Below are 26,877 nucleotides of genomic sequence, written 5' to 3' on the forward strand. Positions count from 1 at the left end.
TATCTATGATGGAAATTTCCCTTTGTTTAGATAGGAATATTAAAAAATGAATCCTGTTTCTCTACTATATAAGCTGTTAAATGCTGAAATTTGATTTTAAATGAATACATTTTTATAAAAAGGGGATACTTGACTTGTAATTTCATTGATTTATATAAGGAAATTTAAATGAACAAAAACTTTACTCAAGTTGGCACCTTTTCTGCCTTTTATAGGCCATCAGGCTAGAGCACTAAGATTAAATGATTTGTACAGGATCACACAGTTGGTATGTGGCTGAGGCTAGTATGCGACTTCATGACTAACTCTCTATCCACTATGCCACATTATTCCACCACATCATTTTATGGGGCTTGAACATTTTTAATGTCTTTGGTTCATTTGAGAGGACTATGATATTTAACAAGATCATAGATCTAGGGCTAGAAGGGATCTTAGAAGTCATCTTCAAATAGATGAAGAAACATGGGTCCAAAGAAGCTGTGACTTGCCTAAAACTACATAATTAATATTGGGGCAGTCAGCTGACTCTTTTCCATCATCAAGTTTCTACCACATTCTGATCCACATCTGGCCACTGGACCCAGAAGGCTCTGAAGTTAGAAAGTGAGGCTGGTGACTTTGTACAATATCGCCTCATGAAATCCATTTCACTTGTATATCATGGCATCACCTCCGTGATGTCACGATCTTCTTCAAGAACAAAAGAACAAACAACAATAATAACAACAAATCATGCAGATAAGTGACAAATATTCGAGTTGTTTTGTTCTATGTAGACATTTAACCTTGAGGACTTAGGAAATGTTCTAGACCAAGAATTTATTACAGTGAGGAATCAGTGATCATATACATGCACATCTTTTCAAATGGATCCAATTATGAAGACCTTGAGGATTGAAGAAGCCTCTTTCTAAGAAGAAAAAAACACATTTTATTGATTTGGTCTCAATACTGATAAAGCTCTTGCTATCACTTCTATTCCCATTTGATCTCAGATGTATGCATAGGCATTTACTCTAAGCTCATCTTTGTATAGTTGGAGAAAAAGGTGATCATATACATACATATATATATATATATGTATATATATATATATACACACACATATAGATATATACTTTGTAAAGAACTTAAGACTTCTTAGCTATTGTTCCATTTTTATGGCAGTGAAAGGCCCAGCTAAACTCCCTTTGATGAGAACAGGAATATTTGGTAATAAAAATGTACAATAATAGGATAAATCACTGTTTTTTACGAACCTATTCCCACAGACTAGACACAGGGCTGAAATAGGAGAGCGGGATTAAAGATACTGGCAAGATTAGAGTTGGAGAATCCCAGGTGTTAGGAAAAATCCATAGCCATGATACTCTTGGATTTTTCCAAAGACAAGGTGCAAGGCTTTAAAAGGCTGCCTTAGCTCACTGAGCCATCAATGTTTATAATGATGACTCTCCTGTTGCTAAGGTATGTTCAATTTTTTTTGAGTTTTTGAGATTTCTTCTATAAGAAAATATTCAGTCTCAATTCAATTCAATTCAAGTGGCATTACTTTTCATTCTCTAGAAGAATTCATACACAATCAAATTAGGTATATCTTTGTTTCTGTTTTGTTTTTTTTTAGGGGGGGGTTGCAAGGTAAATGGAGTTAAGCAGCTTGCCCAAGGTCACACAGCTAGAAAATTAGGTATATCTTAATGATTTACCAACTTCATACTTTGGTGACATACTATGAGTTTCATTTGCAGAAACAATTTTTTTGTACCTAAATGAATTGAATAAAAATTGCTATAAGCAATCCAAAACGGTGAAATATTCTGAAGTGTGTAAAATCTAAATTCCAAGGTGTTTTCTGTTTGGATGTGGAATGGGAATTTTTTCTGTCCCAGGGCAACTTAAGAAAAGTTAAGTTTCCAAATTTTTTTTAATCTGCTTTTAGCATACATTTGGACAGATGAGATGTTGCTAGACTGTGATTCTGTCTCTAAACAACAACCACCAAATTGCAAAATACCATAAACAAATGAGTTAAGGTTGAAGGATTTAGATCCTCCAACAAAATGAAGAGAAAGTCTCTGAAAGAAAAAAAAAACACTCAAAGACATAAAAAGCCTTTGTTCATGAATGCACTAATAAAAGGGATTGAGGTTTATTGCATGGTAAAAGGGATAAAGAAACTCATGTCTGGCTCACCTTTTAAGAGAAGGAGGAAAATCAGCAATGAACTAACCCATTTAAAATCTTATCCATTTGTAAAACTGGGTTTCTTCATCAAAATTCAAGATAGGAAATACAGAATGATACTGGGTTTGAAATTGAATCCAAGATTGGTAACTTGAAAGAAAATTCACATTTAATAAATAAGATCAAGGGATTACAGTTTTAGAGCTGCAAAGGACCTTACTAGTTATCTAGGTCAAATCATAGGTAAATTAGTATCTTTAATCCAGTCTCATGATTTCATGATACAAGGAATTTTGAGTGAGGAAATTCCCTCTACCAACTAGAGATCTGCAATCTGAAATTTAAAAATCTTTAGAGAATTGGCTAGAGTACTAAGAGATAGAAAGGGCTATGCTCAGGGTTGCATAATATGTGGCAGAGATGCAACCTACATCTAGTTCTTCCCTCTTCTGAGGCTAGTTCTTGTCTATTGAGCAAATGTATTTTAGGTCCTTTGTGCCAACCTTTGTGATGAAATTTAATTCAACATTAAGTTGCTTAACTTTGCCTTTTATTAAATGGTATGTTTCAAATACTTCCTTTTGGCCAGAAGATCACATACTGGCACCTTGCCCAGTGTTGCTAGAGTACTGGTGCCTTGCTGATATGGGCGGGACCCACATCCATAAGACCAAGGACTCCCATAGCATCCAGGCCATCACCAGAAGTCCTTTTTCTAATACATCAGGTCATGGGGTGATAGTGGTTCTGGAAAAGGCAGTGAGAAGGATCCCCCAATCACAAAATGGGTGTCATGCCATCATTCATTTGATTCTTGATTCAGTTCTCATCATTATTGGATGATGGACAATAATCATCATCATCACCATCCTATTACTGCCTTAGAGTACCCATGCTGCAGGTGAAAATTATAAAATTTTCAATATCTGAATCTGGATATCTCTTTCACCCACATCCTTTACAAAGGGGCCATTCTTCCCATCCAATAGAGACAACTAGGTAATACAGTATTACAGTTCTGGAGTCAGAAAAATCTCTATTTAAATTCAACTTCAAATGTTTAGCAGTGTAACCTTGGACACAATCATCTCCATCTGCTTTAATTTCTTCCATTGTACAACAGAGATCATAGTACCACACCTATCTCCCAGAGTTGTGAGGATCAAATGAGATATTTGTATAATATCTGGCACATGCTAGGTGCTTAATGAATGCTCATTCCCTTCCTTTCCCCTCCTCCTTTTCCCTTTCCCATCAGGGCCCCTGATCTGTGCTATTTGGGAAAGCAAACCTGAGTCCTGTTCACTGACAAGTTTCCAGCCTAAATATTTCTTAGTTGTATATGAAGGATGATAATCATGTTTAGCAGTATATAGACGTAATGGTCTTTCATTTTTTTTTTTTTTGAGATGAGATTAGGGGCTTTGTCCTAATTTTTTTTTCCACTTAGAACTCAGACTTCTTCCAAAACTTTTGTTTTTTTAGTTTTTGCAAGGCAATGGGGTTAAGTGGCTTGCCCAAGGCCACACGGCTAGGTAATTATTAAGTGTCTGAGGCCGGATTTGAACTCAGGTACTCCTGACTCCAGGGCCAGTGCTCTATCCACTATGCCACCTAGCCACCCCCTCTTCCAAAACTTTTAACTTCTCCATCACCCTCTAGTGACTTAGATCTCATTTACACTAATAATACAAGGTGAGGCAGCTAATAATCAGCTAGAAACATTATTTGGGCATTCTCTCTGTGAACAGAGTACAGGACATTCTGCAAAAGACTACACTCCCAAGAATGTAGTCTAGAGAAAACCAGTCAACCAACCCTGATTATTCTGTGGCAGATCCTAAATCCCTTAATCCTTTACCCACTTCCCCAGGAGAAACTGTCTTCCTGTTCCAGCATGGGAGTACTACCAGTGTTAACCCCAATTGCAACCACATTTCTTTCTGATCTCCCTTTCAAATTAGAAAGACATGATGCTGGTTGAGGAAAGTATACAGGGAGAGAGATAGGATCTGCCCTGACCTTTTCAGAACTACAGAGCTAGGCAACACTGAAGTGTTCCTCTAATCTAATCCTAGCAGCACAGGTTGACCGGGTCAATTCCTGGGAACTGGGTGACGGTGTGACAATGTGAGACTCAGGAATGTAGAGGTGTGAGAAGGGCTGAAGGCTAGGGCCAAGCTCAAGGTTTGGTGGGGATGAGACTGCTATATGAGGAAGGAGCTAAGGTCAGGAAACCTCCAGTGACTATCATTTGCTCTTTCCTTCCCCTACTTCCTTTCCCTTCTACCCTGTGCCTTCTCTCCATTTATTCTTTTCTACTTTTTCTATTTTTCTTTTATCATTTCTTACCTTTCTCCTCACTGAGTCACCATCCTAATAATAACAAATAATAATAATAATAAGCATTTATTTCATGCTTTAAGTTTTGCAAAGCACTTTACATATATTATCTCATTTGATTCTTACTATAAACCTCTGAGTTAGGTAATCTGATTATCCTCATTTTAGGGTCACATAGCTAAATAAGTGTCTGAAGTAGGATTTGATTTCAGATCTCTCTGATTCCAAGTCAAGTGTTCTGTGATAATGCCCTCCCTATTTATTTTATTTTTCTTTGTTTTGACAAGTAGGAGAGAGCAGGGCAGATTGGCCATAGGGTCTTTTGTCTTGCCTGGGTAGTCTTTGGATCAAAAAGAAATCCCTACTCTGACTGGATGTGAAAACATAGATATAGTCAATTTATGTGTATATGTATTTATATATAATATAAATAAAATTTTGTAAACTGCTATTTATATGGTTCCTTAGTTTAGTTTACCCATGAAACCAATTACATTAGTTTCTAATTACATTGTTCAGGATACTTGTCTGGCAATGAAATAAGAGGTTTTTTGTTTGCTTGTTTCACTGGTATGGAAAAGAGAAAATTCACAAATTACTAAATCTCTTAGATACACAAGCTATATTTGCATGGAGAAGCAGTGTACCTATTCACTATTTCCATTTCCCATGAGCAACTACTCTACCTTTCCCCATCATCTTGCCTTTACCCACATGTGGCCTCTATTGATATTCATGAATTCATTGGTTCCTTTATCATATCATTGTAAAAATTTTTTCCAATTATATGTAAAGATAATTTTCAGATTCATTTTTATAAGATTTTGAGTTTTAAAATTTTTCCCCTTTTGCCTTCCCTTCCCCTCCTTCAGGATAGCAAGCAATCTGATATAGATTATGCATGTACAATCATATTAATCACATCTCCACATTCATCACATTGGGAAAGAAGAATCAAAAAAGGAAAAGCCCAAAGTGAAATGAGAATGCTTCAATCTGCATTCAGACTCCATAGTTATTCCTCCAAACCTGAAGAGCCTTTTCCAACATAAGTCTTTGGCAATTGTCTCGAGATTATAAACTTCTTTCATTCCACCTCTTTCTCTGCCTTACAACTCCAAACCCTATTTTTCATCTGCACTGCAACCACCAATCCTTCTGCTCTTCAGTTCCAAGGTCATCACACCAGTACTAGATACACTCTTCCTTTTTCCATCTTGACTCCTTCTGTTGAACCAATTCATCTTGACACTGTCCTTTCTCTCTCTTTATCCTGTTGATGATGATGTGCTGCCAAATACCTGCCTTAGATTATTTCCACCATCCGCTCCTTTCACTCTTACTGCTAAATGAAGCTGGAGAAAATCATGAAACAGTGATGAATGGGTTCACTGCAAGTTTATGTTACATAATCTCAACTGTACCCTGACTGTAGCAAGGCAGCCCCTTTATTAGCCCCCCAAATTGATTCACCATCACATGCATCACACTCATCACAGCAGCTTTTCTAAATCTTTTCATCCCTCCTCAAATTTCCCACAGATTCATCTTCCCATCTTCTTCGTTAAGAATCTTGTCTCATATTTCGCTGGAAAAAAAAAGACCATTTGCAGTGCTCCCTCTTTCCCCCTCTCCCTCATCTCACATCACTCAGGAAGTTTCTACCACTATTTCTTCTTTTACCACTTATAACCTCTATTTCACATGAAAAAGGAGCCCTTCTCCTTGACAAGGCAAACTTTTCTATATATACACAAATGATCCCATTCATCCTGTCTTCTCTAACAGATTTCTTTCTCTTATCATCCCTGTTGGCTCATTTATCTTCAATCATATTTCTTTTACTTCCTTCAAATATGCCCATATCTTCCCTATCCTTAAAAACAACATACTTCATCCATCCATCCCTGTTAGTTATCATCCTTTCTATCACCTCTATTTTGTGACTAAATTCCTTGAGGTTATCTGCAATAGGTGACTCTACTTTCTTTTTTCTCACTGTCTTTTAACTCTTTTTAATCTGGAATCCAACTTAATTATTCAACCAAAATGCTCTTTCTAAAGCTACTAATGATCTCCTAATTGTCAAATTCAATGGCCTTTTCTCAATATTTACCCTTCTTGATCTCAGCAATTTATAACACTATCCTTTCTTTTGGATCCTATTTCTTCTTTGTGTTGACCCATTCCCCAACCATTGAGAGAAAGAAATAAAATACTCATTATACATATGAAGTCATGCAATACATATGTATACAGTAGTCACACTTCAAATAAGGTAAGAAAAAAAAATATCCTTCAGTCTTCTCTCAGAGTTCTTCAGTTCTCTCTCAGGGTAGATAGACTTTTATGAGTCCTTTGGAATTGGCATGGATCACTGTATTGATCAGAGTAGCTAAGTCTTTTATGGTTGATCATTGTTAAACTGCTGCTGTTATTGGGTTCAATATTGTTATTATGTCCAACGTTCTTCTAGTTTTGTTCACTTCACATTTAATCAGCTCATATAAGTCTTCCTAGGATTCTCCAAAACCATTCCTTTCATCATTCTTATTCACAATGACATATAACAAGTGATTCCCAGTTAATAGGTATTTCTTCAGTTTTCAATTCTTTGCCACCACAAAAATAGTTGCTATAAACATTTTGATACATATAGGTCCTTTTCCTATATTTTCTCTGGAGTACAGACCTAGTAACAATTTTGCCAGGATAAAGAGTGTGAACAACTTTGGGGCACAGTCTTTGAGCATAGCTCCTAATTGTTCTCCAGAATTATTGGACCATTTCATTTTTACCAGTAGCTCAATAATTAAATGCTTATTTTTTCATGTTTCCTCCATGTTATTTTCCTTTTCTGTTATGTTAGCCAAAATGATGAGTGTGAATTGGTACCTCATATTTGTTTTAATTTGCATTTTTATTAGTAATTTATAGGATTTTTTCATGATTATGGATAGCTTTTATTTCTTCTGAAAACTTCCTATTCATATCTTTTGACCATTTATTAATTGGGGAATCGCTCATGTTCTTATAAATTTGACACTTTCCCATATATTTAAGAGATGAGGCCTTTATCAAAGAAACATGCTTTCCTTCTACTCTTGGCTATATTGGTTTTATGTGAAAACTTTTTAATTTAATGTAATCAAAATGATCTATTTTATATCCAGTTATCCTCTCTCTCTCTCTTGTTCAGTCATGAAAATAAAGATAATTAAATTCCTAATTGCTTATATCACCCTTTATATCTAAATCACATATATATTTTGAGTGTATCTTGTTATATAGTATGAGATATTTGACTATACCTAGTTTCTCTCAGATTGATTTACAATTTTCCAAGCTGTTTCCATCAAATAGTGAATACTTACCTCAAGAGCTTAGATATTTGATTTTAACAAACAATAGATGGCTGTGGTCTTTTACTTCTGAATATCATGTACCAAATCTATTGCACTGATCCAACACTGTATTTCTTATCCAATACCAGATTTCTTGATACCATTTTGTTGTATATTTTGAGATCATCTACTGGGGGCTGCTTTCCTTCACATTTTTTTCATTGAATCTTTTGATACTTTTGTTTTCCAATATAAATTTTGTTATTATTTATAGCTCTATAAACTAATTTTTGGTAGTTTTATTGTTATGGTACTGAGTAAGTAAATTAATTTAGGAAAAATTGTCAAGTTTATTATATTGGATTAACTCATACAGAAGCAATTAAAATTTCTCTAATTGTTTAGATCTGTCTTTATGAGAAATGTGTTTAATTGTATTCATACAGTTCCTGGGTATGTCTTTGCATATAGACTCCCAAGTATTTTGTATTGTCTCAATTATTTTAAATGGAATTTCAGTAACTTCCTGCTGAATTCTGTTGATAATAAAAAGAAATTATGATAAATCTATTTTATATCCTGCAACCTTTTTACTTGTTTCAACTAGTTCTTTGGTTGACCATCTAAGTATCATAATTTCATCTGCACAAAATAGTTTTGGTTCCTTATTGCCTATTATTCCTTTAATTTCTTTTTCTTGTCTTCACATCTTAGAATTTCTTCCCTTAAAGCATACCTCAGTTGTCACTTCTTAAGAGGACTTTGCTGATCCCCACAGTTGTAATCTATTTTCTTCCATTCTTAAAGTAATTTTGTATAGATTTTGGATTTGTTTATTTATGGACATGTATCCCACCAGTAGGATCAAAGTGCCTTGAGGACAGGGCTTGTTTTGGTTTTGTATCCCAATATAAATTTTTATTGCATTGAACCAACTTAAATTAGATCCTGTGACACTGGGATGATGGTAAACTCTCCTAGAAAAAAAATGTGATAATTGTTGCTAATAAAATGCAAATACCAAAAAGTCTCACAAAAATTATTACAACTCACCTTCTTTTGAAGAGTATAATTTAATAGTCCACCATCAGTTTCGGATCTAAAAATGCTATTTACTTTCAAAATAAGTAATTCAAAACTCATGTCCCACTTTTCGGCAGATATGAATTAGGAGCTGCTTTGTTCATTGGATGGGCTGGAGCTTCACTTTGCATAATTGGTGGTGTTATATTTTGCTTCTCGATATCTGACAATAGCAAAACACCCAGGTAAGAAATGCAGACAAAAATGATCTATTTGAAAAGTCCAGAATTATTCTAATCCCAGCTCTGCTATTTGCTACCTGTGTGTTACTTTAGGCGACTCTCTTAACATCTCTGAGTCTCAATTTCCATCATCAGGAAAATGAGATAGGTTGGGCTTGATGACCCCTAAGTTCCCATCAATACTTCTGAATTTGTGATACTAGGATTCTAAATTACGTGTGTGAGAAACACATGCATATGGTTAATATAATTGTATATAGTTCATATAATTCTCAAAGAGAAACTCTACAGAACCAAATCTGGAAAGGCTGTATGTGATGAGGCAAGAATTTTAATAGATTTGCTTGGCAGAGGGCACCCTCAGTTAATTATACCAATTACTTGAAACTTCATTTGAAGGCTGTGTTTCTGAAACTATATCAATTTAGTTGTGTGCTGTGTAAACCTTTTAGAATTGCATTGATCTAAAGATTACTATATTTTAATATACAAAAATAGTCTTAAGTGTGAATACACAGTAGGTTCTCACACTGAATTCTCCACTCCTGACCTAGAGGGTTCAGTAATCTTTCCCACTTAAATCAACCTTCTACAAAATTGGTGAGAGATTTTTCTGGTCATAATATCAGCAAACCCTTCTCGTCTCAATTCAACTAAGACAAGGTCAAGATGGAAAAGCCCTACTTAGGATTTAAAGGAAATAACAAAGAGGCTGTTAAATCATAACCATCATCTTGACCTGACCATAACTCATTTTTTATATCAAGTGACAGAAATTATAGATAGAAATTTCTAGTGCCTTCTTGACTAAAGTGTGGATATGTGCTTAAAAGTTGGGGGAAGGGGCAGCTGGGTGGCACAGTGGATAGAACATCGGCCCTGGAGTCAGGAGGACCTGAGTTCAAATTTGACATCAGACACTTAATAATTTCCTAACTATGTGACCAAGGGCAAATCACTTAACTCCACTGCCACATATAGAGAGAGTTGGGGGGGGGGAGAAGCAAAAATACAATGAGACATCCTCAAATACTTGATGGATTTTGATATTATATAGAAGTTCCAAGAAAATATAATTATCTTCCCTCACCATCTCCCTTACCCCAGAAATATAATATGCAAAATTATTTTCTTGCCTTCCAGAATGGCATATGCATACAATGGAGCTACATCTGTTTTGTCTTCTCGGACAAAGTACCAGAGTGGAGAAGGAGATTTTAAAAACACAAGTCCTTCAAAACAGTTTGATAAAAATGCTTATGTCTAAACAGCACTGCTACAAATCACAAATCTGAGTTCGTTGTGAAAATGTGAACTGTTCATACAATGATTTCCATCAAGGTTCCACTGTAATTAACACAAACTTTTTAAAATATGAATTTGTAGCATTGTTGATTTTGTGGATGTAAATTTTCTTACATAGTTATGTACTAATCATTTTCTGTTGCAGCTTTCTTATAAAAAAATAAACAGGTTTACTTACCAGGTATTTTAATTGATTGATATAATACTTAAAAGAGGGAATATTTTGCTAAATAAAACTTAACCCATAGGTAAAGGTATTTTCAAGTTAACCTTCCAAGGGACTCAAATGATGAAAGCTTTAGTTTTCCTCCTCCTTTCTTGAAGAGGACCAACGACATTACAAGGATGCTGTCTTGATGTCGTGAATTGTAAGTGCTTAATAAGAATTTGTTGAATGTCACTGAAGCCAATCACCCAATGGGGAGACCAGAATTGCTTTCCAAACTGTTTGGGTAAAATAGGGTGGAAGCTAGTGGCTTATAGGTTATTTTTATTGTTTTTTCATCACTTATCCAAACAGAAACATTGATTAGGATGATGAAGAAGGAACACTGTTATTGGAGTGGAAATGATCTCTGCCAAAATCTCCCTGTCATTCAAGTTTACATTGTTTCAGGTGATTTTTCAGGTAGTGAACAGGTATAATGCTCAGGGTGAATTGAAATAAAATGATGATGATGATGATGATAGCTAGCATTTATACATTACAAGGTTGTTATGAAGATCAAATGAGTTAATATTTATAAAGCAATTAGCATAGTGCCCAGTTTATAGAAGATTCTAGATAAATGCTCAGTTCCTTTCCCTTATCTCATTTTAACCTCATGCAACCCTGAGAGATAGATGCTATTACTATTAATACAGATGAGGAAGCTGAGGCAGAGAGAGGTTAAGTTACTTACCTACGGTCACATAGCTAAGTGTTTAAGCCTAGGTGATAATGGTCTAGTTAAATCCAAATGAAGGTTCTAGGGGTTAAATTTAGGTTTGCACCCTTCTTCACCAAAATATGAATATACTGGAACTCTGCTTAAGTGTAATGTAACTGGAAAACACTCTGAAGAGCTAAACTGTGGTATCACTGGAGCAAGATGTAAAAAGGTAAGATTTTCAAATAAGACAAAATGATTGTGCAGTAAATGAACATTCAGATCATTACTAGACTAAATTCCAAGCAGTGGTCAAAAATTTGTAAAGGAGAGTCAGCGAGATGGTGCAGTGGATAGAACACTGGCTCTGGAGTCAGGAGTACCTGAGTTCAAATCTGCCCTCAGACACATAATAATTACCTAGCTGTGTGGCCTTGGGCAAGTCACTTAACCCCATTGCCTTGCAAAAACCTAAAACAAAAAAAAAAGAAATTTGTAAAAGAGGTACTTGGAAGTCATTTGATATAGAATAATGGTCACAACATGATTTCACATGTAAGGAGAAGAGGGGGGAAAGTAGAAGGAGAGTAGATCACTAAAGACCTAGAAAAATGAGTGGAGACAATTCCATTTGAAAAAGATACTTTTTGGAAACTCAGCTAGCTTGGAATGGGGTGAAATGTTTCTTCATAAAAAGAAAATTGGCCTAAAGCCACATGATGAAGAATAGGATCCAAGAATTAGTTTGTGAACCAACTACAACATTTTTCTTATGTGACCTGCAGGAAAAAGTACAAAGGGAAATATGTATTGATATTCAGGTGATGCTTAGCTCTTTTGAGTTCAGAAAAGCCTCATGAAACTTTGTGAATGAAGAGAAATAAGCTAGATACACATTACTGGAAGCAACTAAAGTAATTATTTAGGGGCAAAGAATCTAAACTTTCAAGTTACTACTCTAAGCTATCAATTAGCTCATGAGAGAGAGATCTGAAATTATACTACTCTATCATAAGAGAAAAATATCAGATGAATCTACCAAAACAGAGAATTAGGGAAATCTCTTGGAACTTGAAAGATAAATTAAAACAAGCAAAATAAATTACTTTAGTTAAAGATCAAATCTTCAATATATAAAAATCATTTTCCCCAAAAGGTGAAAAAATTCAAAAGCTCAGAAGATCAGGAAAATTTTAAGATAAACATGATCAGTCAATAAAGGATTTCATTTAATTTAAATAGATTATTAATAGAAGATGAGGCTCTCTCATGTCATAAAAGACAGTTATGTCCTACCAAAAATGTCCTCTGATGCCACTGTAAAGGGTAAAATATAGGTCTTAATATTTAACTATGGCTGTGATCTTTAATGGCAGTCACATTTTTTATGTAACATAGATAGCTTACACTATTCTCTGTAGCAAAAGAGGAAGTGAGAATCCTTAATTACTGCCCAAAACTTTTGAATTATGACTTAATAATCTTCATATTCACTGATAAAAATTCACTAGTAAATTTCATACTCAATGTACACACAAACAGGGATAAAATATGTCTCTACAGCATAGAGACACATAAAAAAACTATCAAGTAGGTCCCTAAGTAAGTTTAAACAAACCAAGTTTTAAATATTTATAAGTTTTAAGTTCTTTATAAGTTCTTTATGAGGATCATATAATAGATTTAAAGCTGGAAAAGATCTTAGAGGTCCAACACATTTGTTTTACAGATTTGGAAACTGAGGTAAAATGTTGAAGTGATTTGAGCTGACTTTGAATTATGTGACAGAGCCTATATTTGAAATTAGAGCTTCAGATTCCAAATCCAGAGCACTTTCTATTGTAACCTACTGTTGATGGATTGTATTTGCTTTATCAAGAATGTCTTATAGGATTCTTCAAACAGTTTCTCTAGTGCCAAAGGTCATTAGCCTTTTAAAATGGTGAACCAAAATTCCCTTACCTCTCTTCCTTGCTGGGAGGAATGGGAGATCATGTCCTAATTTTCTCCAGGTTGGTTGGAGAGAGGCCAGAAGGGGAATATGGCAATAGCAGTAGCTAAAGATGTTGGGCACACTATTAGTGGCTTGTCTTTGTCTGGTAAATGAAAGTCTAACTCAATTTCTATACTGTACAACTTTTCTGGAACATATCCATCGTGTCACATATCTTCTCTGTAAAATCAGAGGCAACATCTTAAATGGGTATGGAGATGAGCTACAAATCAGACCTCATAGGAAGACATGAGGATAACTCTTGATTCTAAATCTAATAATAGATCTCAATATTTGCCTGTTCTGACAATTGAGCGTTGCTCCTTTACTAAATTCTGAAAAAAGTTTTAATGAAAAAGAAAAAACAGAATAAACCTGATCTCTAAAGAAGTAGTTTATATATATATATATAAATATATATATGTAATAACTCAGACCCAGTCACAATGATACAATGTAGGATTTTACTTGAGAGTTTTACAATTAAAGACAAAATAAAATCAAAACTTCAACATAGCCATTTAGTTGAAATGCCTTTGTTTTAAAATACAGAAAGTATTTTTAAAAATGCTTTTTTTTGAGTGTATAAAAATGCAAAAACAATTGATATGAATTTCCTGACCTCTGACAAGTGTCATATTGGCAAGAATACAACTTAATTTATTGAAGTTAAGTACTATATAATACAGGTTTTCTATTAAAATAAACTATAAAAAGTAAAAAAGTAAAATACCACAAATATACATATGAATTTAATAATGATTCTCTTTTCTAATGATATTATTAGACAACTTAATTAGCCATTTAAAAAGTAATAATTTATTCACAAAATATCCAAGGTGGGTACTGTGATGCAGAAACAGTATTTCAGTATATGTTAAAATGAATGTATTCATTGTAAACATGCTTAAAGTGTCTCAATGCTGCGTACACTGATGGTTCTGGTTACAGTTCCTCAGCAGAAAGTAACTCAGACCTATAGACATATACACATATGTAGCTATATTTTGGTAATTTTAGAATAAACTGTATATTAAAATAACCAATCTAATATTTTAAGTATGCATTACTCCTGTTATTTGGTTTAAAAAATTAATAAACAGAATTGTAAAATTAACACAAATTGAGGCACAAATAATATAAGAATTTAAATTACAATATGAAAATGGCACTACTTTCAACAACAAAAAAATCCTGTGATAGTAAAAGGTGTTTAAAAAAACTGACTTTTAAAAATTATTTGAAAAAATACACTAATACTCAAGAATCATTCTGAAGAAAAAACGTTTTATGCATTGACAAGTTTTTTTTTAAACAGCAAATGTCTCTTCTTTTAAACACTCTTATGCTTCAAAATACTGTTGGCTTATCAAGTTGGTTTTTCAATAAATACTTAAATGCCATCGAATATACCTTTGTTCTCTGAATAAGCTTCCTTGTTACTGTGAGAAATACGATAAGGCATGAGAGTTAGAACCATGTGGCAGATTACTGAAATTGGTATTGGCACCAGGGAGTCATATCTGACAAGGCATGGGAGTTATATATCCGAAGAGTCACTCCAGTCAGTTACAGTGACTAAGCTGCTTTTTAATGTACTTGTATCAGCTTCTTGAAGTCCTGTTGATAAAAAAGATAAAAAATAAAGAAGATATTAAATAAATACCAGTAAAAAAAACCCCCAGTTTTCTACTCTGACTCTTCGGAGAAAAGTGAAGTGAAAATTATTTCAGTAACTAAATTTATGTTGAATCCAAGGATAACTGTTTTGGAGTTTGGGGTTTTTTCTTTTCTTTTTTTTAAAGCAGAGGCAAAGGTTGAAAAAGACCCAAATATTCAAATGGAACTGCATCTTTTACATATGACTATTCGCTCCATCAAAAAAGATGACAAGAAATTATGTATATATATATATATATATATATATATATATATATATATATATATATATATATATATATTTCTAAGTTCCTATTCCAGGATTCTACAAGTGTGAATTGTTAAGAATAAGTATTAGGGTTAACAAAATAAACTAGTGGTTAAGAGTGGATTTTTCTACGTTATCATATTTCATCTTAGTGTAATTTCCACCCCATGTGAATCAGAGCAATGGAGCTGGGCAGGAAATGCTGCAGGGATTAATAACATGCTTCCACTTAATCTTTTTGACTTAAAGGAAAAATTCTAAGAAGAAAACAAAAATGATTTTCAGAAGCAGCCAAACTGTCTACCTAGCAGGTGAAAATATATGAGGGTAAAAATCATCTTAGTCAACAATAAGAATTTCAAGTTTTCAATTAAATATGCAAAAACATTCTCAAATCTATAGTTAAATGATAGCTCCAGTACATTAAAATGATATAAAAATACTTTATTTACAAAACTATGAATTAAGTATAAGAGACTTAGGATGTTTCAGGACCAAGTGGGAAAGAAAAAAGCAACAGTCTATCCAAGATTGCTTTTCCCTTGAGAGTAGTCTCAGGTTACTCGAAGCTAAGATGCTAGTGGAGATCCTTGCAAGAAACAGGGTGGATGGAGAACTGGCCTTCTGGTTTGACAAACACAATTTGCAAATCAGTGAGGGAAGTGCAAGGATGACTCCAATGATTTTATATGAAAGAGTGAAGGAATCAGTGTTAGGAAATGATAAATCCTGCTAAATCCCTAAAATGATCCCTGGTCCAGGGCAGATTACATAGGAGGGTAAGGTAGTGACGTGGTTTCCAGTGTTCCCCACTCAATCTACATAGGTAAAATACCAGCATCTGTATAAAGGAAGGCCACATAAACATAGATTGTCTCATAACATATCTGAATCTTGTATTTGCTAAACTCCTCCTAATTCTTTTACAGAGTACCATAACATTAAAATTAAAAAGGATAATATACATCAAAATTTAAATCCATTTGACAAAGGATAGCTTGACTATATTCAAAATTCAGTAAAATAACAAATCAAGAAAGTCATCAGTTCTAACTTTTGTGTGTATTTTTAACTGATTGATGGATTCTTATTTTATTGTTCTGAATTCTCTATGTTTCAAAGACATCATCAGAATATTGATCATATTTCAACAACAGTATTGCTGCAGCTGACCTTCTGCTCTGGGCACTTTGGGTGTGCTTGTACCCCACGCACTTGTAACGTGGGTTGTGTTAGATTCAATCTTTATAAGGTTAGTCCCACTTGGTTTTTTCTTAACATCTTTTTTCAAAGACTTTTCCTCCTCCAAGGATGATAAGTCCCAGTCATCATCACCATCATCATCATCATCATCACCTATATCTGCACTCTAAAAGAAACAAAAAAAGAATGTTTTATTTTGAAATGAAGAATGTCATTTGGGGAGAGTTTTACAAATAGTATAAAATGGTAGCATTCTGATTCCATTACCATTCTCTACTTAGCATTATGTCAGGAATTTTTCCAATGGGTCCACAACTTCAGGAAAACCAATCTTAACTTGTCAAAAAAAACCCCCCTAAATATTACCAACTTTTAGGCAGGTGAGTCTAATTAGAATAGCATGTGCTTAGAAAGGCAAAAATCCACCAAGTCTTTTGAAAGTAGAGGTAATGACTCAACTGAACAAATGAGGAATTATAAACTAAAAAGAGGATGGATATCAATATACCAGATCCTGTGCTATGCATAGGAGATATAGAAAAAAAAATTCCCTATCCTCATGAAAGCTACATAGATGGAGAGAGGAGGATGAGAAGCTGTATAAATCAGAACATATAAATATAGAGTAGATGAGAGGCATCCCCAGAGGGGAAGACACTAAAGACAGAGGTGGAGAGGTGAGGTTGGAGAAGAGGTTCAGAACAGGCTGCCTGGAGCACTTGAATCATTCAACATTTAAAGAAAACCAAGGATTTTATGATTTGGAAGTTGGCAGAGAGCTCTAGGCAGACATAATCTAAATTGTACAGAAGTACAGAACAATAATCAGGTTAGATGGACAGACTCTAATGGGAGAAGGGGAATATAAGGTTAAAAATTTAGGAAAGAAGAAAGGGTTGTGAAGAGCTTTAAATGTCCAACAAAGGACATTTTTTGACACTGAGGTAAATAGGGAGCCACTGGAGTTTATTGAGCTTGAGCTACACTTTAGGAAGTGGAAGGTAGATTGAAGTGGGGAAGAGACATGTGACAGGGAGAACAACTAGAGGGCTATTGCAATAGTCCCAGTGAGAGGTGATGAGGTCCTGAATTATGGCAGTAGTAAGAGCTCTGAAAAGGAGATTTGTGGGAGAGAAAAAAAATGGCAATGCGGGGGAGAGTGTGGGAAGAGTGAGACAGGGTGGCAGAGAAGGATACTGAGGCTATGAATCTGGGTGAAAGACTTGCAAATTGGTACCTTTTTAAGACTAAGGATGGAGCAGGGGAAGGAATCATTGGCAATTTGGAGTCTGAGAAAATTCTTTATTTCAAAAAGAAGGGTGTAATGAACACATTGTGATATATTCTCTGCTGTTAACCAATAATGTATTAATGAAGAAATATATTTATATAAATCTGTTTATATATACATTTTTATATTTATATATACACATACATTTATTAATATATATACACATATATTTATATATCCATTTATATAATTATATACATATATTTATATATTTATTTTTATATTTATATTTACATATATATATATGTCAGTTACATAAAAACAAAAGGATGTGAAACCGAAGACAATCACTTGTGCCCTAGAAGATAGATGATGGACTAGATGGTCTTTTAAGGTCTTTTGAAATTCCATAGTCATTTAAAAACCAGATAATTAATCACCAAAGAATTTTATAGTAACTAGATAATGAAAAGAAAAAAAATCTATTCCTGGGAAGTTGAGAAAAAAGTAAGAGGAACCCTGACTAAATGATAAAGAAAAATATTATTTCACTGTTAAATGAAGTTTATCACTTTTATTTGGAAAACAGAGAGCTGAATCATAAGTCATTTAGAAAGATGTTTCAAATTTTACAGTTAACAGGTTTTAAAACTTGATGGGTCTCTAATTCTGTTGGCTGTTGGCATGGGTTACCCTCTCTACTGATGCACACTATTTCCCCCCCGCCAACAATTAGTAAAAAAAAAAAAAAAGGATTGTTACCATCAAAAAAAATCCATTATCTTGTAGTTCAGTGGTATCAAACTCAAACTAAACTGTACATCAGGATCTCTGAGGGCCATATAGTGATTTCGAAAACCATATATTAGCATTATCTATGTTCTATCAAGTATTTTTACTTGTGGAATATTTCCCAATTACATTCTAATATAGCTCAGGCTTCACTCCTTGTGGGTAGCAATATGACCATGTGTTTGAGACCTCTGCTTTAGTCTACCTGGTGATGAACCTCTCTGAATCTAGCTAAACCAGGTCTCTGGTGACAGGCACACACAGTTCATTTTCAAGTCCATATTCAAAGTCTTCCCACCTTTACAGAATCTGTCAGACTTTACATTCCACTGGCAAAGCCTTTGAGAACCCAAGTCATTTCCAAGTCAGGAAAACAAGTTTAAATCAAACCCATTTGACTATAAGCATCTTGAGGGCAGGGACTGTTTTGACACTTTTTGTATCCCCCAGGGCTTAGTTTAGTAAGTGCTTAATAAAGTTTTAATGATTGATTGATTGCCTCAAACACTAGCAGGGTGATTTTAGAGAAATATCAGGTTTAATTTCCTCATTCATCTTAACCAATTTTGGTTTTAGTTTCCACTCAGTAAAATGAGGATAATAAGAGCATCTATCTCCCAGGGCTTGGATTGAATGAGAGAATATGTAAAGCACTTTGCTATATGAATGACAATTATTAGAATTAGGCACTGGAGTACTACTTGGTGGAAGTAAACAAAAATGAAAATTAGTAAGCAAAATAGTAACAAAGATTAAATCTTGGAGTATGCTTAACACAAATAAGTTTTGTCTAAAAGTATGTGACATAATCACTTTATTTCCAGACATTAAAAAAAAAAACCAAACTACATAAAGACAGCCCCAAGAGAACACTTTTTTTTTAAGTTTGATTACCTTTCAGCCTAATGTAGTTAAAGGAATTCAGGACTACACCCTTAAATCAGATTCATTCTGTTGGGTCATTCTCCAGTTTTTTCCCCTCAGTGCAAAACAATGACTGAATAGTGAGAACCAGTACTCTATTAAATCAAATAACCAAATTGGACAGATTTGCAACTCCAGTTTTTATGGTTTCGAAGAAATATATACTATTAAAGAACAAAAATATTTGCTTATTAAAGAAAGCAAAGTTTATGTTAGGGTGGGCGACTTCACCTTTAATTCTTGTAATTCTTCTTTTTTGACAAATGCCTCAGCAACATTAATTCCACCAACTGGTTTATTCACATTTCTTTGATTTGAGACTGTCTTTTCAACTTTTTCAGCTAGCAAGTTAATGCAGGTGCCTATACAATCAATAAAAGTTAGTCAGCTGGAGTTTTCAAACAAGTTTTAAACTATCTTTGGTTAAAAAAAATCTTATGATTAAAATGCTTTGAGAAAATCTATACTTCATAAATATTAGCAAAAAGAAATCAGTTTAGCATATTTTGATAAAAAACAAAATATATCTCCTACTAAGAATACTCCTTCAAATTAAGAGCTAGCTCTAGTTTAAAAATGGTTTCCAAAATGAAATCTGGCCTGTGATTTTTAAATAAATTCAATTTAAATTAAAAGTACATCAAATTGAATTATATAAAGTATCCCCAATATTTTTGTGTGGTTTTAAACTTTTTTAAACTTGAAGACTTGGACTTTAGGGATATCTAGTATTTATAGTAAGTTAAAAATGTGTAAATTCAAGATTATTCTCTTCAACCCTACCAAATCCCTCATTCTCAGCAGATGAAGATGAAAATCCAATGACATCAACTACCCTAACTTTGATCCTCTCTATCTCAAAGTTTTTCTACAAATTCATCTATCTTCTCCTCTGTGAGGAAAAAGAATCCTTCCGTCTTTCCAAGGCTAACCATTTAACCTGAACTTTTTAATCTTTCCTTGTTTCAACACTTTTTTCTGTCTTGCATATCTTCTCTCTCTCTCTCTCTCTCTCTCTCTCTCTCTCTCTCTCTCTCTCTCTCTCTCCCTCCCTCCCATTGCCTATGAATACACATCTATTCTATCTTAAACTATCCTTCCTACTCTGTACTAAACCTCCAAGCCAAATGTTCAATTAAGCTCTCTACTTTTACCATTGCCAAACTTTTCAAAAAAGTATAATCTATTCCTTTTATTGTTCATTATCTATTCACTCTATTCTCTGTGATCTGTTTTGTACCCCTGCCCATCTACTGAAATTATGTTCTTAAAGGCTACCAATATTCTTCTAATGGAAACATCCAAAGTTTTAACCTATTTGACCTCTCTCTAGTAGCTGACACTACTGCCTCCCTGAAACTCTCCTTTAAGTTTCCAAAAGATTGTACTATTTTCTTTCTTTTATCTCTTTTTTTTTGGGGGGGGTCTCCTTTACTAATTTCTTACTTCTGCTCCCTAAGTTTAAACATTCTTCAAAGTTCTTCCTTAGCCTCTTCAGATCCCCCCATATTACTTCATTTGATTATCTTAATCAGTTCCACAGCATCAACCTTACTCCACTATGAATTATTTCTGTTACACTATTAGTGACAGTTACTAGTTTAGTACTTTAGGCACTCCTTTACACATACTTTATGTGTATGTCACTTATGAAGTGACTTCTGAAAATGTCTTGCATTTTTCCTATGCCATTCCTGGATTGATTCAACTTTCATTCAAGACATATTTATTAAGTGTCTATTTGGTACAGAGCACTATACTACAGGCTAGGGGAAAGAAAAAGTTTCATCAATTAAACTTGCATGAAGTTTACAGTCTTGAGGTTTTCTCTGATTGACATGCTATCTCTGCCTTTCATAGCTTATCAATGTCCCACCCAATTGTATCATTCTAAGAAATCTTGATTTCCTCCTTGATCTGCATTCCTTGTCCTGTCAGCAAATTTCCTTCTTGTAGAACTGTATCTTTTCCTCTCTTGTATTCACTGCTAGCATTCATGTGGTATTTAATGTTGCCATAATATGGATTTTTTGCTTTTTATTTTATAAAATTTTTAACATATATATATAAGTGTATGCTCACATACTGTATACATACAATCTTCACTATTTGACTGGAAACTCCTTGAAGATGGGTATTCTATCACAGTTAGAGTCTTAGATCAAAGGGCAGGATGCCCACAGAAGAACTATAGAAGTTCTATTTTAAGTCCTTGGAGACCGATGCAGACTTAGAACAGCATTGATAGTAGAAAGGGCATAGGGTTTGAATCAGGAAATCTGGACTTTTGAACCCCAACTACTGTTATTTATTACATGCGAGTTACTGAGCAAGTCACTTTACCAGTCAAATTTTTGGTTTCTTCTACTGTAAAAATGAGATATTGGAACGGATGATCTTCTTACTAGCCCCAAATCTAAGATCCTCTTCAATTTTTAAACTCTAAGGTTCCTAAATCTCCTATAATAGTCACACTCTGTAGCAACCCTCTGATTCCCCTTCATGACTGACAAGAATACCCAGGATCATCTGAAAGGGTTTCAGAGCTGTTCTATACTCAGGCACCTCTATCACAACTTCTGACCATCTATCAACCTTGTAAGTTCAATGGTGAATAACAATTAGTCCTATTTTTTTAATTATAATCGTCCATGGATAATTAAAGAATACATTGTGATGTTTCACCATAGTATTTACTGTGAGTCAGATTGATGTCAATAGCTATTGGAAACAACTTTTTTTTTGGTTTAGAAAATTTTTTGCCTATATGTCAGACCACAAAAACGACTTCCCACTTCTCTATGAATGTAAATTCTTATAAAAACTTAGGTTCAGGAATTTCAGTTAATAGTGTTTGTAATCAAGTTAATAACATTTTTATTCTTAAAATTTAATAAGCTATTTTTGTCTCCATATTTTCTGAACAAAAGAAAATCTAGAAAACCTGCAGTCTTCAAAGGGATTTCATTATCTTCAGTTTCACTTCCTTCGGTCCAGTCAGTGTCAATTTTCACAACATCATTTTCAAAAGTAATGGCTGCAGAGTGTTTGCGAATCAGTTCTGGAGAAACAAAGGAGTGCAGGATGCCATCCTCATCTAATTCATCCTCGGAACTAAAGGGAGGAGTCCTAAAGAGTGCAAATCAATAGGAAAACACATGATTCTTAATAAAGCTGCAATATGATTCACTGTATGCTTACGTAAATTATCACTTTCTCAAGTGAATTAGGTTCAAAACAGCCAGTTTAGATAGAGGATAGAAGAAAGGGGTATGATTTAGGGTTCTGAGATAAGAAGCTTAGGGAACATGTTTCTTTTTCCTCCAAAAAAAAACTCAAGTTCTAAATTCTCTTCATCCTTTCTCCCTTCACCCACCAATCAAGAAAGTAAGAAAAACAAAACCCTTTACAAATAGACAAAACAAATTCTCACATTAGGCATGACAGAGAGAGAGAGAGAGAGAGAGAGAGAGAGGTGCTTCAATTTGCACTCTGAGTCCATCAGTTATCTATGTGAACGTGTTTTAGCATGTTTTCATAATGAGCTCATTGGAACTGTTGGGGGGAGAGGTCACTTTTTTGATCACTATGACTAAATCTTACACAGTTGATTATCTTTACAATATTGCTGTTATTATGCAAATTGTTCTCCTGGTTTCTGCTCATTCTAGTTTGCTATCTACCATGACTCCTAGTCATTTAACCTATGTCCTCAATTTTACAGTGCAGAGAATTGGCATGTTTATCTAATCACTTATGTGATATGAACAGAGATGGCATAGTATTGTCTTCTTTCTCTCTTCCAGGCTATCCTCCACTAAGCTGTCAGCATGATCCTCCTAAATAAGCACAGATCAAAAAAAGGTGGGTGGGGCAACTGGGTGGTGAAGAGGATAGAGCACCAGCCCATGAAGTCTGGAAAATCTGGCCTCACACACTTGATACCCTGGGCAAGTCGCTTAACCCTGATTGCATGGCAAAAAATAAAATAAAATAAAATAAAATAAAATAAGAAAAGTTCAGCCTCCACCCCCATCTCTAACTATTTAATAAATTCTAGTAGCTCCCTTTTACCATCCAAGATCAAATATAAAATATTTGACACTGAAAACCATTCATAATCTTGTCCTTTCTTACATACTCTATAATTCAACTGCAATGGCCTCCCTGCTCTTCCTTGATCATGATGCTGTATCTCTGGACTCTGAGCATTTTCACTGACTGACCTCATTCCTCCTCATCTCCAAGTCCACGTCTTTTTTTTTTTGAGTCATTTCCAATTCACCCTGCACATGTCTGTGGTCTCCCCCTCATTCGATTCTGAACTCTGAGAGAGCATGGATTGTTTCTGCCATTCTTTGTGACCTGGTGTTTACAGATGCACATTAGGTTTTAATAAATTCTTATCTTGGTTTCTGGGTATTGTATTTTTGAAGATACACTGACAAAAGAGAATGGTTCTAGGGTATAGACACTAGGGTTGTAAGGTGATTAAAAATAATTGCTTAAGAGGATTGACTGAAAGAAACAGAATTGCTTAGCCTGGAAAAGAGAAGAGGGACGTGACTGAGAACCGCCAAATGTTTGAAGAGTTAGGCTAGAAGCAAAAGACTGGGATTATTCTGCTCTGTATCAGAGGACAAAGAAACAGAGCCAATGGATTCGTGTTACGAAGAGCTGGGTTTTTGGCTCAAGATAAGAAAGAACCCCATAATAATTAGAGATGTTCCAAAATGGGACAGACTCTAACTCATGAATCTGTGAGCTCCCATTTAGTAGGCGTGCTCAGGCAGAAATTCAATGTGCATGCATTGGTAATATTTGTAGACATGATTCTGGCTCTAGGAAGGAATTGGACATAATGATATCTAAAATATATCCTACTCTAAGTCCTGCAGAAATGTCTAGGTAGTGTCACTTGAGAATTGTGCAAGGCAGCCCCTAATTCATCCCCTAATTCCCAATTCATATTTGATTGTTGCTTTTTAGATCTATATACAATTAGAACAAAACTCTAGCTAGGAATAATCTAATTTTTCAAAATAATTACTATTTTTTAAAGGAGGACAGTGATTAACAACACAAATAAAAAAAGCATAAATCATGCTAAAAATCAATTTGATAAAATAGACTGGTTTGAATACTAATTTTTCATACATTAGGAGTTCAACTAACAAAGACCAGAGTTATATCATATTTAAGAGGCCAAAAGACTAAAATTTTATTTAAATAAAACTTTAGCAGGGTCATCTAGGTGAATAGAGAACTGGCCCTGAAGTCAGGAGATAGTACTTACCTAGCTATGTGTTCCTGGGCAAGTCACTTAATTTCATTGCCTCCCTGCCCCCCCCAAAAAAACCAAAACAACTTCAGCCATGACAGTTCCAGTCTTTGGCTTTTAAGCTACCAATATCACCAATAAAAACTATACTTGAGACATAAAATCTTAATACAAAATAAGAACACTTAAAAACACTGACACATGATACCTATGATTACCCACAATGGAGTATTAACTTGTAATGAAAGGACAGTTGAATAAAAAGGTTTAGAAAAAAACAGTAATAACATTTTTTAAAGGAACAAAATAGAAACTTACGAAATACTTGAAGACTTTTTAAGAAAATTCTCTTCTGTAACATTTTTCTTGGTTCTAAAAGAAACAATAATAATTATTCCTGAACTATTCACTGGTGAACAATATATTTTAACATTACAATTTCTTGGGCTTTAATTTTCTTACAATTATAAGCAGCAATAGAGAATGAAATGAAAACCCTCTTCTTTATAGTTAATAAATTAGTTATAGTTAATAAAAATCAGCTAAACTAAATGTTAATAAAGTTAAGATTTTTTCAAGAGGTAAAAATACACACATTGGCAACTGCATCTTCACAGCAGGAACAGATTTTTGCTTGATCAGATGCTTAGTTTTTGAAGTTGACTTTGTCATTCTAGGTATCTCTCCAGATGAAATTTCCAACTGGGTCAAGTTAGGCTTATCTGGAATTTAAACAGCAATATTGTTCAAATAGCAATTTCTTGATAGGGTCTGACCATAAACTGGTTTTTTTTAAATTACACAAATTAAATATAATTTGCAAAACGCTGAAGGCATCCAGGATTCTCATTTTGAATCCCAGCATATTTTGATTGAGAGGAAGGTGTAGGAGAAAAAAAACTATAACCCCAGACTGAAGAATGTTATATTTAATAATTATGTCTTTTAATTAGGTGCCATAATTACTAATTTAGTAAATCTACATTAAGCATAAATTCTCCTACCTGAAAGTAACTTGTTTGAATTCATTGAGGTTCTTTCCTCAATCTTGCAGCTAACTTGATATTCCAGAAAGTCTCTAATTTCCTGCATGTTAGGTATTTGCTTTCCTCTCTCTTGCCTTGAAGTATGAATAGCACTAAGCACTCGATTCAAGTGCTCAGTGGGAATACCACGAACACCCTAAAAAATGAGATGTCACAGGATTTAATTATGAGAATTTTCCACAATACTTTGAAATTTCATATGCATGTCTAAAAGGAACCAAGAGAGGTCTGAGATCTATGATTTCATTAGTGAATAAGAATTGTTAAATCAGGAAATTGTAAAAACAGTGATAGATGGGGCGACTAGGTGGCACAGTGGTTAGATAGCCAACCCTGGAGTCAGGGAGTACCTGAGTACAACAAATCTGGCCTCAGACACTTAATAATTACCTAGCTGTATGGCCTTGGGCAAGCCACTTAACTCCACTGTCTTGCAAAACCCCCCCCCAAAAATAGCGATAGCTACTATCCTCTAAGAGATGATATATGAGTAGATCCTGGAAAGATGCTCCATAAATGAAGAGGAAAGGAAAGGCAGGAACAATAGCACAAACCAAACAAGGTAGCAATGTATAATGTTTTGAGAAGAACTGACTAGGATTAGAGGTTTGTGAGCAAGTGATGGGCAATGTGAAAATAGTGGTCCTGAAAGTTCAATCTTCCAGGAGCTGGGGTGAGAAGGAAATAAGTCTGTAATGAGGCAGGTCATTTAGGAGCCTGCAAGCGTCCAGGTATAAATTGATAAGCACCTGAATTGGAGATGGGGTACAGTGAGGTGTCACAACTGATACATAACATTTAATTGGACATGATTTTTTAAAAAGTACGCATTTTTTTTTCTCTCTCTCTCTGGATTATGATGCGATAATCCAAATGATTTTAAAGAAAAGTATGATGCGGTTATGTTGGATATATTGTTATGCACAGCAATAAGAAACAGTTTGGCATAATGGATAGTGAATTTGACTTGGAGTCAGGAAGACTTGGGTTCAAGGCCCAGCTCTCATATTGTGTGACCTGTGACAATTTTGGGCTATCTGCAATGAAGAATACCATCTGTATACAGATGGTATTGAGAAAGTCACTTAGTATTCTAGTGAACTCAAAAAAAAATTAAATTACAGAACACATTCTGACCTGCACTGGTAGAGGTAGTATCTTCATCTA

The 26,877-nt window shown here is 34.4% G+C and overlaps 2 protein-coding genes across 6 annotated transcripts in view; one reads left to right on the forward strand and one right to left on the reverse strand.

Annotated features, from left to right (window-relative positions):
- The window catches only part of CLDN10 (claudin 10), a 116,623-nt gene extending 106,105 nt beyond the window's left edge, over positions 1 to 10,518 (forward strand). For all 3 annotated transcript variants that reach the window (XM_074191912.1, XM_074191911.1, XM_074191910.1), the window contains 2 exons: positions 9,035 to 9,142; positions 10,283 to 10,518. In XM_074191912.1, coding sequence (XP_074048013.1) covers positions 9,035 to 9,142; positions 10,283 to 10,406 — 232 coding nt within the window. In that variant the 3' untranslated portion in view covers positions 10,407 to 10,518. The remainder of the gene's footprint in view (positions 1 to 9,034; positions 9,143 to 10,282) is intronic.
- Positions 8,912 to 26,877, reverse strand: part of DZIP1 (DAZ interacting zinc finger protein 1) — a 104,377-nt gene continuing 86,411 nt past the window's right edge. For all 3 annotated transcript variants that reach the window (XM_074191909.1, XM_074191908.1, XM_074191907.1), the window contains 8 exons: positions 25,669 to 25,846; positions 25,260 to 25,386; positions 24,983 to 25,036; positions 22,328 to 22,512; positions 19,615 to 19,745; positions 16,407 to 16,602; positions 14,720 to 14,926; positions 8,912 to 9,120 (listed from right to left, as the gene is read on the reverse strand). In XM_074191909.1, coding sequence (XP_074048010.1) covers positions 14,847 to 14,926; positions 16,407 to 16,602; positions 19,615 to 19,745; positions 22,328 to 22,512; positions 24,983 to 25,036; positions 25,260 to 25,386; positions 25,669 to 25,846 — 951 coding nt within the window. In that variant the 3' untranslated portion in view covers positions 8,912 to 9,120; positions 14,720 to 14,846. The remainder of the gene's footprint in view (positions 9,121 to 14,719; positions 14,927 to 16,406; positions 16,603 to 19,614; positions 19,746 to 22,327; positions 22,513 to 24,982; positions 25,037 to 25,259; positions 25,387 to 25,668; positions 25,847 to 26,877) is intronic.

Source organism: Macrotis lagotis, chromosome 6 (genome assembly GCF_037893015.1).
Source record: "Macrotis lagotis isolate mMagLag1 chromosome 6, bilby.v1.9.chrom.fasta, whole genome shotgun sequence".
NCBI classification, from domain to species: Eukaryota; Metazoa; Chordata; class Mammalia; order Peramelemorphia; family Peramelidae; genus Macrotis; species Macrotis lagotis.